A 14,568-nucleotide genomic window follows, 5' to 3' on the forward strand; every position below is an offset into this window, starting at 1 on the left:
CAAAAACCCTACAATCAACCCTAATTTAAAAAATGAATATTAAAGGCAGAAAAAACTCTGAAAGGCGGAAAACAGTAATTTCTCAAAATAAATGAAAATTAGGCAGAAAATTGTTAAAATTTAGCGTTTTCTTCAGCTAGAACAATCTTCATAAAAACCCACATGAATACTAATCTTAAAAAAAAACAAACGGATTAATGTCTGAAGAATTTCTCTCCAACGACAGGCAAGGTAATTTTATTCAGGGGCTGTAGCCTAGATAAATTTTTCTTTATGGTTGCAACAATAGTTGCCCACGCCAGGATTTGAACCATGGACCTCCTGATCCCTCACCAGAAGCCCTGTCCACTCGGCTATCAAGAACTTCTTGTTCCTATGCTGCAATAGAGTTAATTTTAGCAACAAGCTTTACTTCGGAGTGCGAGAATAGAGATCACTCAAAAATGAAGAACGAAAGTCACTTGAGAGGTCAAAGAATGTTCTAGAAGAAAAGCGCAAAAACGGTCAAGCAAAAAATTTGCACAGAAGACCAAAACGTTTTCAATAATTGCTACGAACTTCGTTCAATTAATTACACTGGACACCAAGTACAAACGCCGCTAAAAAGCGTACAAAACGGCGAAAATTTGAAGTGCTCTGCCGTTCCCACACGTACTCTTCCCCAAACCGCCATTAATTAATTGCTGCAGTTCTATCTCATTGAAAGAGAAATTAGAAACATCAGGCGATAAGTTGTCTTTGTCTGTATAGCACGTAATCTTAGGGAACCCAGCCGCAGTGGGTGGTAGTACTGGGGCAGAATAGTGTGGAGGGCAGTAGTGGGACAGAACGAGAGGAGGGGGTCGGGAACCTTCCGAATTGTCCTTCATATCACGAGATTCCGCTTCCTCGGCAGCTTCGGTGAGCCGTGCACTTATCGCCTAGGAAAGCTCAAGAGAGATCTACTTGTTGACCTATGACTCGAGCATTTTTATCCCGTTTCTTTTGACGTAAAATTATATTAGTCTAGCAATCGAAAAAACCTCATAGAAAACTGCCAAGCCATAAAATTGCATTGAAAAAAGACAGCACTACATATATTGGTTTGAACTTTATTGCAACGCAATTAAAAGCCAATCGTTCTCCTCTCCGTTATTAACGAATACTTGGTTTCACGTGCAGCTTTAACTTCAACACCTTTTTTCATGAAACGGACTTTTTAAAAAACCCATTTCGGTCGTACGAATTGCTCTGAAACGACTATCACGGGTGCAATTGAGTGCCTTACTTGCTGCGCTGGGAGGTGGTAAGTTGGCAGTATATTAGAGTTTATTATTGCCCACTTTTGGCTTTCTCATTTGCTTTTTACGATAAAACGGCTCAAATTAAGAAAGCGGCTTATATACCGAAAAATCATTTTAGATCACGTAAAAATCAAGCAGTCAAGCGCGAAGAGTCACTCGAAAATTCAAGTCACAACAATCGGTCAAACAAAAAATCGCAATAAAGAGACCACATGACTAATATAATTGCTACAAATTTCGTTTGTACCATTATTTGTCCTCGCGTCGAGAAAAAAGGACAGCGCCTACGTAAGATATCGTTTGAGTAGCTATTATTAAAACTGATACTTCATCTAGACGCACATTCTTACCCACCCATTACGATTGCAGAATAACACCAAAGGGACTGTAACATACAATTTGAGAGTAATTGAAACAAGTAGGCTCGGTAATGTGCGATCGCACATAAGGTTCCGACCCTGCTCATCCACAATTTTGCAATAATTGTCTACCAAATGAACAGATAGAAAAACCCAAAAATTCAGGAAATTGGTGTATGAAAGAAAAGATAGCCTCAAAAGCAAATAACTCAGTTGAGTAAAAAATGAGGCATTAGATTGATGAGATATGCTAATATTAAGAAAGCGAGTTGAGACGAACAGCCAAATCAAACAACAACAACAAACATTAATTACATCAAAAAACTTTATCCGATTAAAAAACAAAACTTAATAGTCAAAATAGCGTCAGATAAAACTGAAACTAAACAAAATAACTTGTAATTCACCAGAAAAGGTATGCGACCAGTACATAATAAGGCTTGGTAAGAATTAAACAATAGAGAACAAAGAGTAAAGTTAAGCTTATTATTTTAAAACAACTCATTTCACAGTAATGAAAACCATTGAAATCAACTAAAATATCCCATAGGTTTACGATTGCCAATGCTTCTATAGAAGGGCAATAAGACCTGTCGGTATTCAATTTTTTATGCAGTTACAAAAAGAACAAAAGACAAACAAAAAATCAAATAAAATTTGCCAGAAGACGCTAAGCCATATTTTGGCCCTCAAAATATGTCTGATTGCACCTTCCTCGAACACCGATTATGTAGTCTGTGACTACATTAAAGAGACTAGGTAACAAGTAGACCAAAAATAAAAGGGCAAAATTAAATAACTTTTTTTTTCGAAAATTTTTTTCCAAAGTCATGAAAGCCATTAATTACGAAGTTAAAACAAATAGGTTCCTTTATTCGTCCAAAAGAAGCCCTTGAGACCTGCTTTTATCCAGAATATGTCTTATAGCTACAAAAAAAACGTCAATGACAAAAATCAAAAATTTATTTTTTCTTGTGAAAAACGCGTGTCAAAGCTAGCAAAGTCATAACGAATTCTCTAAAAAAATTAGATTTTGTGACACCAATCCCTTCTAACACTTTTCCTTCACACCAATAGCGTCAAATTTGACCTGTAATTAACCAGACTGGTTCACAAATAGACAGTAAAAGGAACAAAATTGCGAAGTTAAAAAGTGTTTATTTTTATCTTGGAAAACAATTGTTTTCAAAGTCATGAAAGTCATCAGCTATCTGCGAATATCAGCATATTGGCTCATCTATGGTTCCATGAAAAAACAGTGAGACCTGTCATTATACAGGAAATTTCATACCACTAAAAAGACAAGGTAAAAACGACAGTTGAACATTAAAAAAATTCAATTAAATTCTTCGAGAAAGTAGTGTCAAACCCGTTAAAACAATACTCGATTTCTCTAAATGTTTTAACACTATCAATTGTGCATGATTTTGATTTCCAATAATGTGATATGTGAACTGTCAATCACGTGATAATGTGACAAAACTAGGAAAACGTGAAAAATGGGCAAATACGTTAAAATGCGAAATCTAGTAGTATCAAAGCCAGAAAACCATAACTTAAGGCGTAAAACCACAATAGAGATTAAATTTAAAAGCAGTAGAGAGAAGAGGCATTCTTTCTTTGCTGACAATAAGCTACAGGTTGAGTAAAAAAAATAAAAAATAGGCAAAGTTCAGTGAGCCATTATTTAAAAATCAAACATTTTTAAAAGTCAAAACGACCATCAGCTTTCAAGTATAAAATTAGATGCAGTAATTTGAAACTGCATAGGAAGCCATTAAGACCTATCACTTCTGAGCTTTGATTTGAAATGTTTGTTCAAATCAAAGCTCAATTCTGTTCAAATCAAAATATATGATTTTTTAGTTAAAATAAAAATTGCTCCGTTATTGATAATCAACGAGAAAAGTTAGCCAAAAAACTGTAAAGTTTTAATTACAGTGCACTTTCAACGGAAGTTGAAGTGTAAATATCCCCCTTTTGAGTCTACAAAGATTGTGTTACTTGTGTTTGGTAGTTTACTTCGGCAAATTTAAGCAAAAAGGACTAAAGAAGCTTATTTCGTGCTTTTTTGATGAAATATTTAGCCCGAATTCCTGACAAAAAATTAAGTCAAAATAATCAACAATAATTTTTTGGCTTTAAAATTAAAATTAACAACACTCTTCTGCTGTTTTTGATGAAAAAGTCAAGCAATTTGAAATATTTAGACAGATTTTTTGACAAAAAAATTTAAAGAACATACCCGGCAGATTGTCGGAAAATAGCCGCCCTTGATTCCCATAACTCTTTTGGGATTGAAAGCAAAGAAAATATCAACAAAAATTGATTTTTGTATAAAAACATTTTTAAGTGCGATTTATTTTGATGTCATTTCGTAATTGAACATACTCTTGTCTCTCAGTGAGAGGCTACAGGGTCTAGTATCAATACCAATAACCATTATAGATAGTAACAAAAACTTGAGAACAAAGTTCAAGTACCGGGCATCTAAAAATGGGCTTTATGGGTTTATCCCGTTTCTATTTCTGACTTTGATTTTATCCTGACTCTCTTCATTTGGAATTGCTTTGCTGAGCAGCTGCTGTTTAAAAGGACTTTGAGCAGAATGACAGAAGAGTGAAACTAGTCCAGAGAAGTAAAAAAGATTTCACGCAAAATGTCGAAAAAGCGGCAAAAAGGTAAAGCGAAAAAAAGTTCGACGAAGTAAAAAAAATAGGAGCGCTATAATAGCCGGCTGAGAAGATGAGGGCGGCTATTAAAAATAAATAAAGATAGTCAATATTTTTTTGTCTTCAAAAAAAATCTGCCGCACTTTTTTGAAAAAAATTTAAGAAAATTGACGAGATTTTAGTCAAAATTCAGGAAAATGTGAATAAAAACGGAATTGACTCTACTTTTCTCAGAAGTTTAAACCTCGATAACTCCCTGTAAAAAACGAAAATCAAAAAATCTTTTTTAATTCCATATTCTACGCTGGACGAGCTTTCTAATGATACCCCTCAACTCTCTACGATGAAAATATCGATCGGCCAAAATTTTCCGAACAAAAAAAACATTTGAGTATATAGTCCCCCCCCAGAGGGGTCGGAACAAAAAATCCCTTGGCAACCTTATGATTTCAGTTAAGATTGTGGGATGAATTGATCAGTGGTTCATCGGCCACAGAAAGGAGACTCGTCCAAAATTATAATTTAGGGATATTTCAAAACGGACATTTATTAATTCCCGTAGCGTGCTATCCCATTGGCGGTGAAAGCTAAATAGTGCACAATTGACAAAATAACAAAGTGACTGACTGTTGGTTGACTATTAATTTAATCATTACGTTTTCAGGAAAATTCAAATCGCATATTGATGAACTGCGAAGCGCAACAGCCTTTTATTCGTTAATGAATCTATTTTTGTTTCAAGTATTTATCCTTCTACAGTTAATCAGTAGATAGAATAAATTTGATCTGATTTTGGAAACTTCATAAGCAATACTGCTAGACAATATTGGGATCACGTTTCCAAACTCATCAAAACAAACTCTAATTCAGAAAGTTTTGCAACTTTCAAAATAGGTGCAGTTCGGTGAAAAGTTGTCAGAGCTTTTGATCAAGCGCCTGAAGAGACAATTGAAAGGAAACGTCTGTTTTGATTTTGGGACAGTTTAAAACCAGTATTTGATACACATACCAGTAGAGTGTTGTCCCTTTGAAAAGTTCTTCAAAGGTTCAAGGTAGATTAAGTTGGAAAACATTCCATGCAGGCTATCGTCATCTCTAAATTTAATCATTCAGCCAATTTACGCCGGAACAAAAGAGCCGATAGCAAATGGGATTAGAAATTTTTGTTCCTATTTTGGAACCATTTCAAACAACAGCATAAGGAAATGTATGAAGTTATGATCAACTGTCAGTATACAAATGAAAGTCGAAAGGAAACTTATCTTCTTATTGGGATACTTCAAAACTGCCGTTCATTAAACACCAGTAGAGTGTGATCCCGTACAGATAATGGTCAGTTTGAAAATTTCAAGTTACCAATTTCTATTAATTATCGTACTCCAGAGACAACAACCACCACCATTGTTAGATTTAAATCCAATCGCCTTCCAACGATAGCAAACTGCAAAATTTTAATTTGTAAGATCTCGATTTCTTTACAACTGTTTGTCTAGGATGCTGGTTTAGGAGGTAAGGATTGATTATCCTATAGAGGTGCCATAGTAGACATGATTGCGTTATAGATTGGGATGCCGTGAAAGTAGGTTTTAAATTTCGAAAGTTATGGATGTGGAGGTGGTTACCTTTCTGATATCGTCGAGTGTATGTATCTCGGGGGAGAGACCTCCGTGGACACAGAGGAACTGGCCATTCATCAGTGCCGAGAGAGGCAGACAGTCAAACGCCTCCATACACGCGTCGTACACTGCCTCCGTAAACTTGATCTTACCTACAACACAACATTACTTATTTAGCTTTTCCTGTTTAAAACCTTGTCGATTTTAACTTTGTAATCAATGACTTCGTTAAGAATTTACCCCTTGCGCAAAAATTTGCACAAACTATGATATTTATCTTTGAAATAAGACCCAGCAGAAAATCCATTTTGTCCTCTGATTCAATCACATCTTTAGCTACCGTACTAATTACGAGTTAGCTGATTGCAGCATCTACTTTTCATTAAAATGAGACAAAAGTAACAAAACTCTAAGCCAACGGACACTGCAGCTTTTCATTTTAAGCTGAAACGAAGAAGTTAACGGATTAGTGTCTCCTAACTCCCGTCGCAAATAGAACCTCGTAAACAATAAACGTAGCTAATTGGCACTCTTAGCATAGCTATTTGTTATAATGCTACATTTCTAATTACTATGGCCATACAAGTTACAAATATTCATCTTTCAACAAATGTCGCCCCTGCTGACGTCGAAAGAAAAGCTCTCTAATGAAGCCATCTTTCCCCAGAGACAGGGGGCAGGAGGGGACTGCTATGGACCAAAATCTCAGAATAACACGCGGAAGAACAGGAGAAAAGCCAAATCTGAGCAAATTCTAATAAATTCATCCCAACTTGTGATACAAATAAAACAATGCAATACAATTATCGTTCGTTCCATAAACGACCCAGCAATCGATTTAGAAAAAGAAAAGTGACGCACAGTGAAAACAGAGAACGGACAGAAATGAAAGAATTTAACAAAGTAATAGTTTTAATAAACCCCTACAAAATTTGAAATGCTATGCAAACCCAAAATTGTCCTAAGAAAATGTTTCAATATGGATTCTGCTAGAGAAATTACCCACCGAATACCCGGCAGAAACACTCTCAACAATTAAAAGACCAACAAAACAGAAAAAAAATTATTGCATTTGTTTCAATGCCCTGTTTTACAACCACGTTCTCCCCGTAGCAGCAAAAGCCATAGTATAGCTCTCAAAATTAAGGATTTAAAACTATTGCGAAAGCATCAAAACGGTAGAAATAGGCACAAAATTCCTCGCACTTAATTTCACTCAATTTTCTAGGTAGACAAGAGGTGGGTCCAAACTGCCAGGTGACCGAGGGTCGACCGAGGGTGCGTGTCTGTGTTTGGGGGGGGGGGGGGGGGGTACTGAAGAGGTGGGTCAGACTTTCAAGATCACGAACCGCTCTTCGCACCATGAAATTGTCTCCAAAACAGTTTTGGTGTCAGTTTTGGAGACTGGTTAGGCGTAAGACTCTTAGAACTTAATGCCCACGAAAAGAAAGTCAAATGGGCCAGATGCATAGTTAGTCAAGCAAAAATTGCATAAAAAACCACAGGACCATTATAATTGCTACAATCTTTGCGTGAGAGCAATTAAAACATTTGTTTAAAAGGAACTACATAAAAGACAATACTTCGGGTTAAATAAGAAAGTTGGTGAGCAAAATTCGATTTTAAAAAATGAAAAGCTTAAGAACTCTGATAGGAGGGATTATAAAGAACATTTGCCTTCGGTTTAACTGTGTCAAACTTGTCCTGTCTAAGTGACACCCAATTCAGTGCATTACGCTTAAACTAGTCAAGAATGACTTTGCAATTTGATTATCAAAGCTGATTTGATATTGCCCGTGATCCGGTTGCAACCTCCAGTAAAAAATTTTCTTTAGTTAACATTAATATCACATTTTGCGTCTCTATTTTGATTTAAAGTGAAAGCTTTAATTCATTCCGAGAACGCTCAGAACAAAAGTCTCGTTGTTAAACAATCTTTTGTTCATTAGTGTTTCAAATTTTACCCAGCAATCTTAGCCCCATAAACTGGCGTAATTTATATTGCTTTACTTCCCGTCTCCTAAGTAGTTCACAACCTTAGCATACATGTGTCTTTACGACTATTTTAATCATCACTTTGAGAGAAATATATTTAGCTGGCCAGATGAAGAGACTTAGCAAGCTTAGTCCTATTTGCATTCAGTCTCCGGGGGCTTTTCAAACAGCGCGACAAACCCCAGCTCACATATACACGGACAAATACCTAATACAAGCAACAAAACAGGAACACAAGCTGCCTTTCCATCTAGTGCATGTGCTTGCTCGCTCTCTCTCTCTCTCTCTCTACCCATTTTGAAATTCAATCTTCCAATTTACTCCAACTAAGCCATCCCTCTCACTCTCGCTCGCCCGCAGTTAAGTGGAAGGAAAACATTTAAGAGTGCAAATAGAGAGGTAGGGCCATTCAAGTGCTCTTAAACGCACGCAACCACTGACTAGCCCATGAAATTGACCAATTCACCTTTCCGTGTATTAAATCCCTTTTTTCCTCTGTTCCCTGTACCAGTTCAAATTTCCGATCAAACGCCAATCTTTTGCTTTGAACTTTTGGTTCGGATTAGCTTGAGGCTTAATTGTCTGGCAGTACATCTCAACCCCAGCACACGACGCTCAGGGGTAAAACAAGATCAAATGTTCACGATGCTGATAATCCTTTGTCAACAAAATAATTGATCAACATTTTCAGAGGCATTCAAACAATGGCCATCAAATATTCTCGGCAGCTACTCTATAGTCTTCAATCTAATTTAAAACCAATCAATATCAAATAGAACGCAAACATTGTATCATATCATTTGATCATATGCTGAAATTTGTTCGAAGAATCATCACTAGACTACGCTCATTTTTAGTAATACTGTCCAATTACAATCGAAAATCGAACCGCACCAAGCAAGTGAGACTTGATTTTCTTATAGCAAAGCTGCTTCTCCAAACTGTGACAATGTTCTTGTTAAATTAAATTCTCAGTTAGATGAAAATTTTAACATAGCCGGTCGATTGCCGCAAATAGTTACCGTTGACCACACTCACCGACGTTGGGATTGCCGTAGTCCAAGAAAATTTAAAAATTTACCTTTTTCAAAAGGGTCCTAATTTGATCCGCAGTTTTATTAGAAATGACAAACAGTACGAATTTAGCCTCTAAATTCAAGGACAATAAGCCTAATACTAATACCTGTCAACAGTATCATTTTAGAATCTTTGACAATTTGATTCACTAAATCTCTGAACATTAAATGTCAGAGCAGGTTCTATATCCCCGTTTTTTACAATTCAAAGACTTTGAATTGCATTGGTGTGCTGTCTTTTTTTAACCTTCTCTTGTCATTGAGAAAACGAAATGGAGCAGTGACTTTATCCACGCTGGATTAGTAAAAGAAGCGTAAAGCTAGTAGTTTTAAATGGCGTGCGATTTCAAAGGATTGCGAAAGTGAAGTGAGAAAACGTCGAGAAAATAGATTTTCGGATTTTGAGCCATTTTTTTCTCGTGCGGGAATTTGACTTGTTTTCCATTCAACTTCTGTACGAATACTTTTGAAATGTGATATGCGTTAACTAATAAAGCATATTCGCACTTGTTTAAACAGCAAATGAGCGAATGGCTAAGAATTCGACGCTATTCGTCTTCAGGAAATTATTGATTTTGAAATTGGACTATTTTTTTGTGTTGTCGTTTACTCTCATCTTTGATAGGTCTCAATGGCTCTAGTGACGCATGTTCAAAGTTCTTTTGTAGTTCTTTTTTGTTCGATCACTTAGTCTCATTATGACAGCTCTAAGCGGCTCTCACAAGAGTCTCATGATGATCAATTTAATGGATTTCTGGCGTATCTAACAGTTTTCACTATTTTGACACCACTTTAGAAAAACGTCAGTTTCTAGGATTTCTCTTCAAATTTCTTGGTTTTGTTATCATTTAATTTAATAATGTCTAGAAAGTCTCGTTTGCTCGTGATAGCCCCTTAATAGACATATTTGAGTTTATCTGGCTTTTCAATGCAAAACTGCACGTTTTAACTAATTGTTTACAAAAAATATTGTTCTTGATTTTGCCAGTTCTTGTATTTTTTCTTGTTGTTCTGTCATTTAGTCTGAAAATGAAAAATAGCCGGCAGATTGCAGGAGAAAAGCCGCCGTTGACGGGCTTGATGCACATCGGGATTGAAACAGAAAAAGAAAAGAAAAATTGACCAATTTTCAGTTTCAAAAAGTATTCTAATTTGGCGTGCAGTTTCAGTTGGATTCTAAAACTATACTAAAGTCAGCTTCTAAACTGAAAGCTAATAAGCTTAATACCGACATCAAGTAGCAAACACTCTAATGAACTTTGATAATAGAATTCTCAATGAAATAATGACCTGGCTTTATCGGTTTTCGATTTTGCTCTTTTGACTTTGACCGTATTCACTATATTGCGAAATTTAAGGAATGAAGAAATTTAAAATCCATTCAGTTGAAACAGTGAGTGAAGTAAGTCAGAAGTCAAACGTGAAAACCGTGTAAAACAAAAAAAAACGTGATCAAAAGTAAAGCGAATAAAAAGGAGATCGCCGAAATAATAGCTGCTTGAGAGGCCGACGGCGGCTATTGAAGATCTCTTCGCTCTTAAATCAAATCCCAATCTTCATAAATGGTTTTCATTCTTATCTGACAGTTTTCACGACTTTGACACGGCTTCCACTCAAAAAAACTTGATCTCCGTTTGGTCTCAAAAATGACAGGTCTCAAATTCTCTCCTATTAAGCATAATAGAGTCTACTGAAAGGCGTCTAACTAACTCAAGGCTAATAATTTAAGTGGCTTTAACGCCACTTATATTCCGACAAAAAACCATTTTGAACATCGCCTGCATTTGTTTCGTGGTCCCCCAATTGTTTTCATTAAAATTCATACATGCTTTTCAATGATAGCTAGTGCAATAGAAGTTGAAGATTTCAACTTGAAGGCGCGGGTTTCATTGGCTCTGATGCTTATTATTATCAATGACAACCGTAGAATTTTTTCGCCAACTGTTTGTTGTCCTGTTATTTTGTTTGCAGTGGTTTTCTACGAGGTGGGTGTTTGCTGTCTAGTTAATGTTTGCGTATTAGTCATTGAGTGAAGGTCTTTTAAGGCTGACGCTGGTGACAATAAAAACTTTGATAACACTATTTTTCTTTGACAAAATAAGCTTGTTCTGTTTTGTCAACTTTCGTGGACGTTTCGTAATTCATTTGTTAATCGGATGTTCTTCTTTTAAGGTGACTGATAGCGTTGTCATCGGCTGCTTCAATTGGTCATGCTGTGTTTTTTTACTTCGCTCTTTGACCTTGACAGTATTGGCGTACATTTGATTAATTAATTCTAAATTCCATTCAGCTGAAACAGTGAGTGACGAAAGTCATAAATCAAACGGGAAGGTAAAATTTAAAAAATTAATTTAAAAAATGAACTAAAATAATAAATAAAACACGAATTAAAAAACATAGGCCAACTCCTGAAAGAAAAATCAATAGAAAATTATTGACTTAACAGAAAATTAGGCCTCGAAATGACTGGACTGGAGTTAAAAAACATTTTAAAATTTAAAAACTCAAAATAGGAAAAATGAATTTTTGTTCAACAACCATTTTCTCACTACTTGAAAATGTCAACACGAAAAAATACTATCTTTTTCGTTCCATTTCCTATTTCAGTGTAACCAAAATAACTCGTTTTAATTCAATAATGAAAATAACGGAAATTGCTCTCAAACGACTATTGAGAGCGCGAATCTATTGCAGCCTTCTTCATTGGGAGGGGAGAGAGTAACTAAAGGCACAACAAAGGAGGGCTTTAGAGTTTATTACGGCATAAGAGTTTATTATATACCTATATGAACACTTAAATTTAAAGTTTAAAAAGTAAAGTAAAAAGAAATATTTCGGCGCTTTTCACTAACTTTTAGTAGTGAACTGCCGCCAATTGAGTTCAGCTACTATATTGAATGCGAGAGAAAATTAGAGATCCAAAACACAAAAAGATAATGGCACAAAAATTATTCGAAAAATCAAAACGGTCAAGCAAAAACTATGCATAAAAACGAGCGACATCAGTTAACAATGAATAATTGCTTCGGAATTTCGTTCGAGAGCAATTAAACATGTGCCAGCAGATCTTAAAAAACCGAAAGCATTTTGGAAACAACTCGAAGAGTCGTACTCGGCTCTTCGAGTTGTTCATTTACTAAAAGATTAAAACATAGCTGGCAGATTGCCAGAAAATAGCCGCAATTGATTCGTAGATCGGCAGTTTAAAAAAAAACAGTAAAAAAGACAGACCAAAAAAATTCGTTTTTTTCTTCATTGAAGGCTGATCTGTTATATTTTGATTAAAAATCGGTATAAGTTATTGCTGCCTCTATTAGCTGATCCGAAATAACCTTCATTTAGAGTGACACACACCCATTTGACCTTATCTTTTTGAATTAAAGTAAATAAAAGTCAATTTCAAATTGAGGAAGTCATTTTTGAGAGTGAGGTAAGTCAAGTGTGACCAAAAATTTAATCACGCGCATGAACAAAAAAACTCGCTCCACTAAGAGCGAAAAATGACGTCACACATGCAATTCAGTTGAAATTGCATGAACGAATGAACAAAAAGTGGCTGTGACGTCATATGGTCGTAACAAAAATCATGACGACGAAATAAAAAAAAAACCAAGAGAAGGCCAATAATAGCCTCAGCTATCGCTGTGCGGCTATTAAAAAACAGTAACAATGGAAATAACAATTGAAATATTAGCCAAAAGCTAATTAGAAATAAAATTCAATGTGTATCAAAAGTTGATACAAAACAAACACAAAATGGTACGATGCTCATTTCCTCAAGCAATTGAGGACATTAAATTGCAGGACTAAAACTATGCAGACCTTAAACATAGCCGGCAAATTGCTGGAAAATAGCCTCCGTTGACGCACACCGTGATTGAAACAGCAAAAAAGACCGAATCTTTTTTGTTTTTTTTCAGTGTCAAAAAGTGTTCTGATTTAGATTGCAGTTTAAGTTACATTCTAAAACTATACTTAAGTCAGCTTCTAAACTGAAAGCTATTAAGCTTAATACTAATGTCAGCTAGCAATTACTCTAATAACTTTCATAAATTAAAGCTCTATGAATTAATGACCGGGCTTTATATGTTTATCCCGTTTTTTTATTTCGCTCTTTTGACTTTGACTGTATTCGCTACATTGCTCAAATCAAGACTTTAAAATCCACTCGAAAAACGTGATCAAAATTAATTAAACAACGCGAAATAATAACGTAGGATAAATCCAGAAATACAATCCAAGGAATTGAATGAAAAAACTAAGAATTAATATAACTGACCAGAACATCAATTCAACAATCCTAACCAAAAACACAAAATAGCAGATGAGAAACTAAGATAATCAAACTGAACAAATAATGTTTGTTAAAACTCTTGAAGCTTTTTTTACCCTGAAGGCCAAATACGATACAATTCAATATACTAACTCGCGCAGAAGCCTTGAAGATTTATTTGCCAACAGAGGTAAATAAACTCAAGAATTATGACAGGAGTTTCAAAAAAAACAGAGGTGCAAAACATGACCTCCAGATCAGGTGTATAAAGCCAGCCAAAAAAAATCACAAATTGAGAAAAAGAAATGAAACTAAAAAAACCCAATTATTGAGAACAGTGTTGAGGCTTTTAACCTAAAGACCAAATTTTATCCAAATAAATATACCCAATAACCCTAGCACAAGCCTTGAAAGAGCTTTATTGGCCAATACAGAAAGCAAAAAATCAAGTAAATGATAGATATGAAAATTGGAAAATTTTTATTAATTTCGCATGATTAAAAACTTCAAAACCTCTTCCTCTATTGAATCTGTACAATAGCCTATCTGCAGTACCTCGAAAAAGCTTCATTACCCCGCAAGGATTGATAAACTTAAAAAAATGACAAATTACAGAAAACTTGAAAACAGTTGGAAATTTCAATGACATGTTGCCAAAATTTTGGATATTAATTTTTTCAAAACCATTTCAATCTCTACTCAGGCTATCCACTAAATCAATTTCAAGCCTTAAAAAGTTGCATTGGCTAAAAAAGATTGCTAGTCTTTAAAAATAACAAAAAATAGAAACATTGAAAAAATGTCGAACTTTATCGGTAAACTGCAAAAATTCGTGATATTAAAAAATTCAATACCATTCCATTGCCCACAGCAACCACGCAGTAAAACGCTAGCCTAGCCCAAAGGAGCTTACCTGACCAGAGTGACAGAAAACTTTTAACAAAAAGCATTTTCGAGGAAACTTCGCAAATTTTAAATAAAAAATATCTAATAAACGTGATATTAAAATATTGAAAACAATTTATTGAAAAGTTTCTTTTCAAAAAGTTGCTGAAAGTCGTGACATTAAAAATTTCAAAAATTTTCTATTGCCATTAGAAATTATAAAACAACTTACTTTAAAATCTTCGAGGCAATTTTATGGCTCCTGAGGTTCGAAAATTTAAATTTTAAAACTTTGGGAAAAAATTACAAAAACCAGTATCATTTTTAGGTTGTTTTTGCGTCATTACGAAATTACATAGCTCAAAAAATCGCCAAAGCAAGTAACTAAAGCTTCAAAAAACCTTCATCA

General features: G+C 35.0%; 1 protein-coding gene across 13 annotated transcripts in view; it reads right to left on the minus strand.

Annotated features, from left to right (window-relative positions):
* The window catches only part of LOC142341563 (protein phosphatase 3 catalytic subunit alpha-like), a 126,702-nt gene that overhangs the window by 96,179 nt on the left and 15,955 nt on the right, over positions 1-14,568 (minus strand). For all 13 annotated transcript variants that reach the window (XM_075392601.1, XM_075392600.1, XM_075392599.1 and 10 more), the window contains exon 5: positions 5,937-6,082. In XM_075392601.1, coding sequence (XP_075248716.1) covers positions 5,937-6,082 — 146 coding nt within the window. The remainder of the gene's footprint in view (positions 1-5,936; positions 6,083-14,568) is intronic.

The sequence above is a fragment of the Convolutriloba macropyga genome, chromosome 6, assembly GCF_964194025.1.
Source record: "Convolutriloba macropyga chromosome 6, txConMacr16.3, whole genome shotgun sequence".
Classification (NCBI taxonomy): Eukaryota; Metazoa; Xenacoelomorpha; order Acoela; family Convolutidae; genus Convolutriloba; species Convolutriloba macropyga.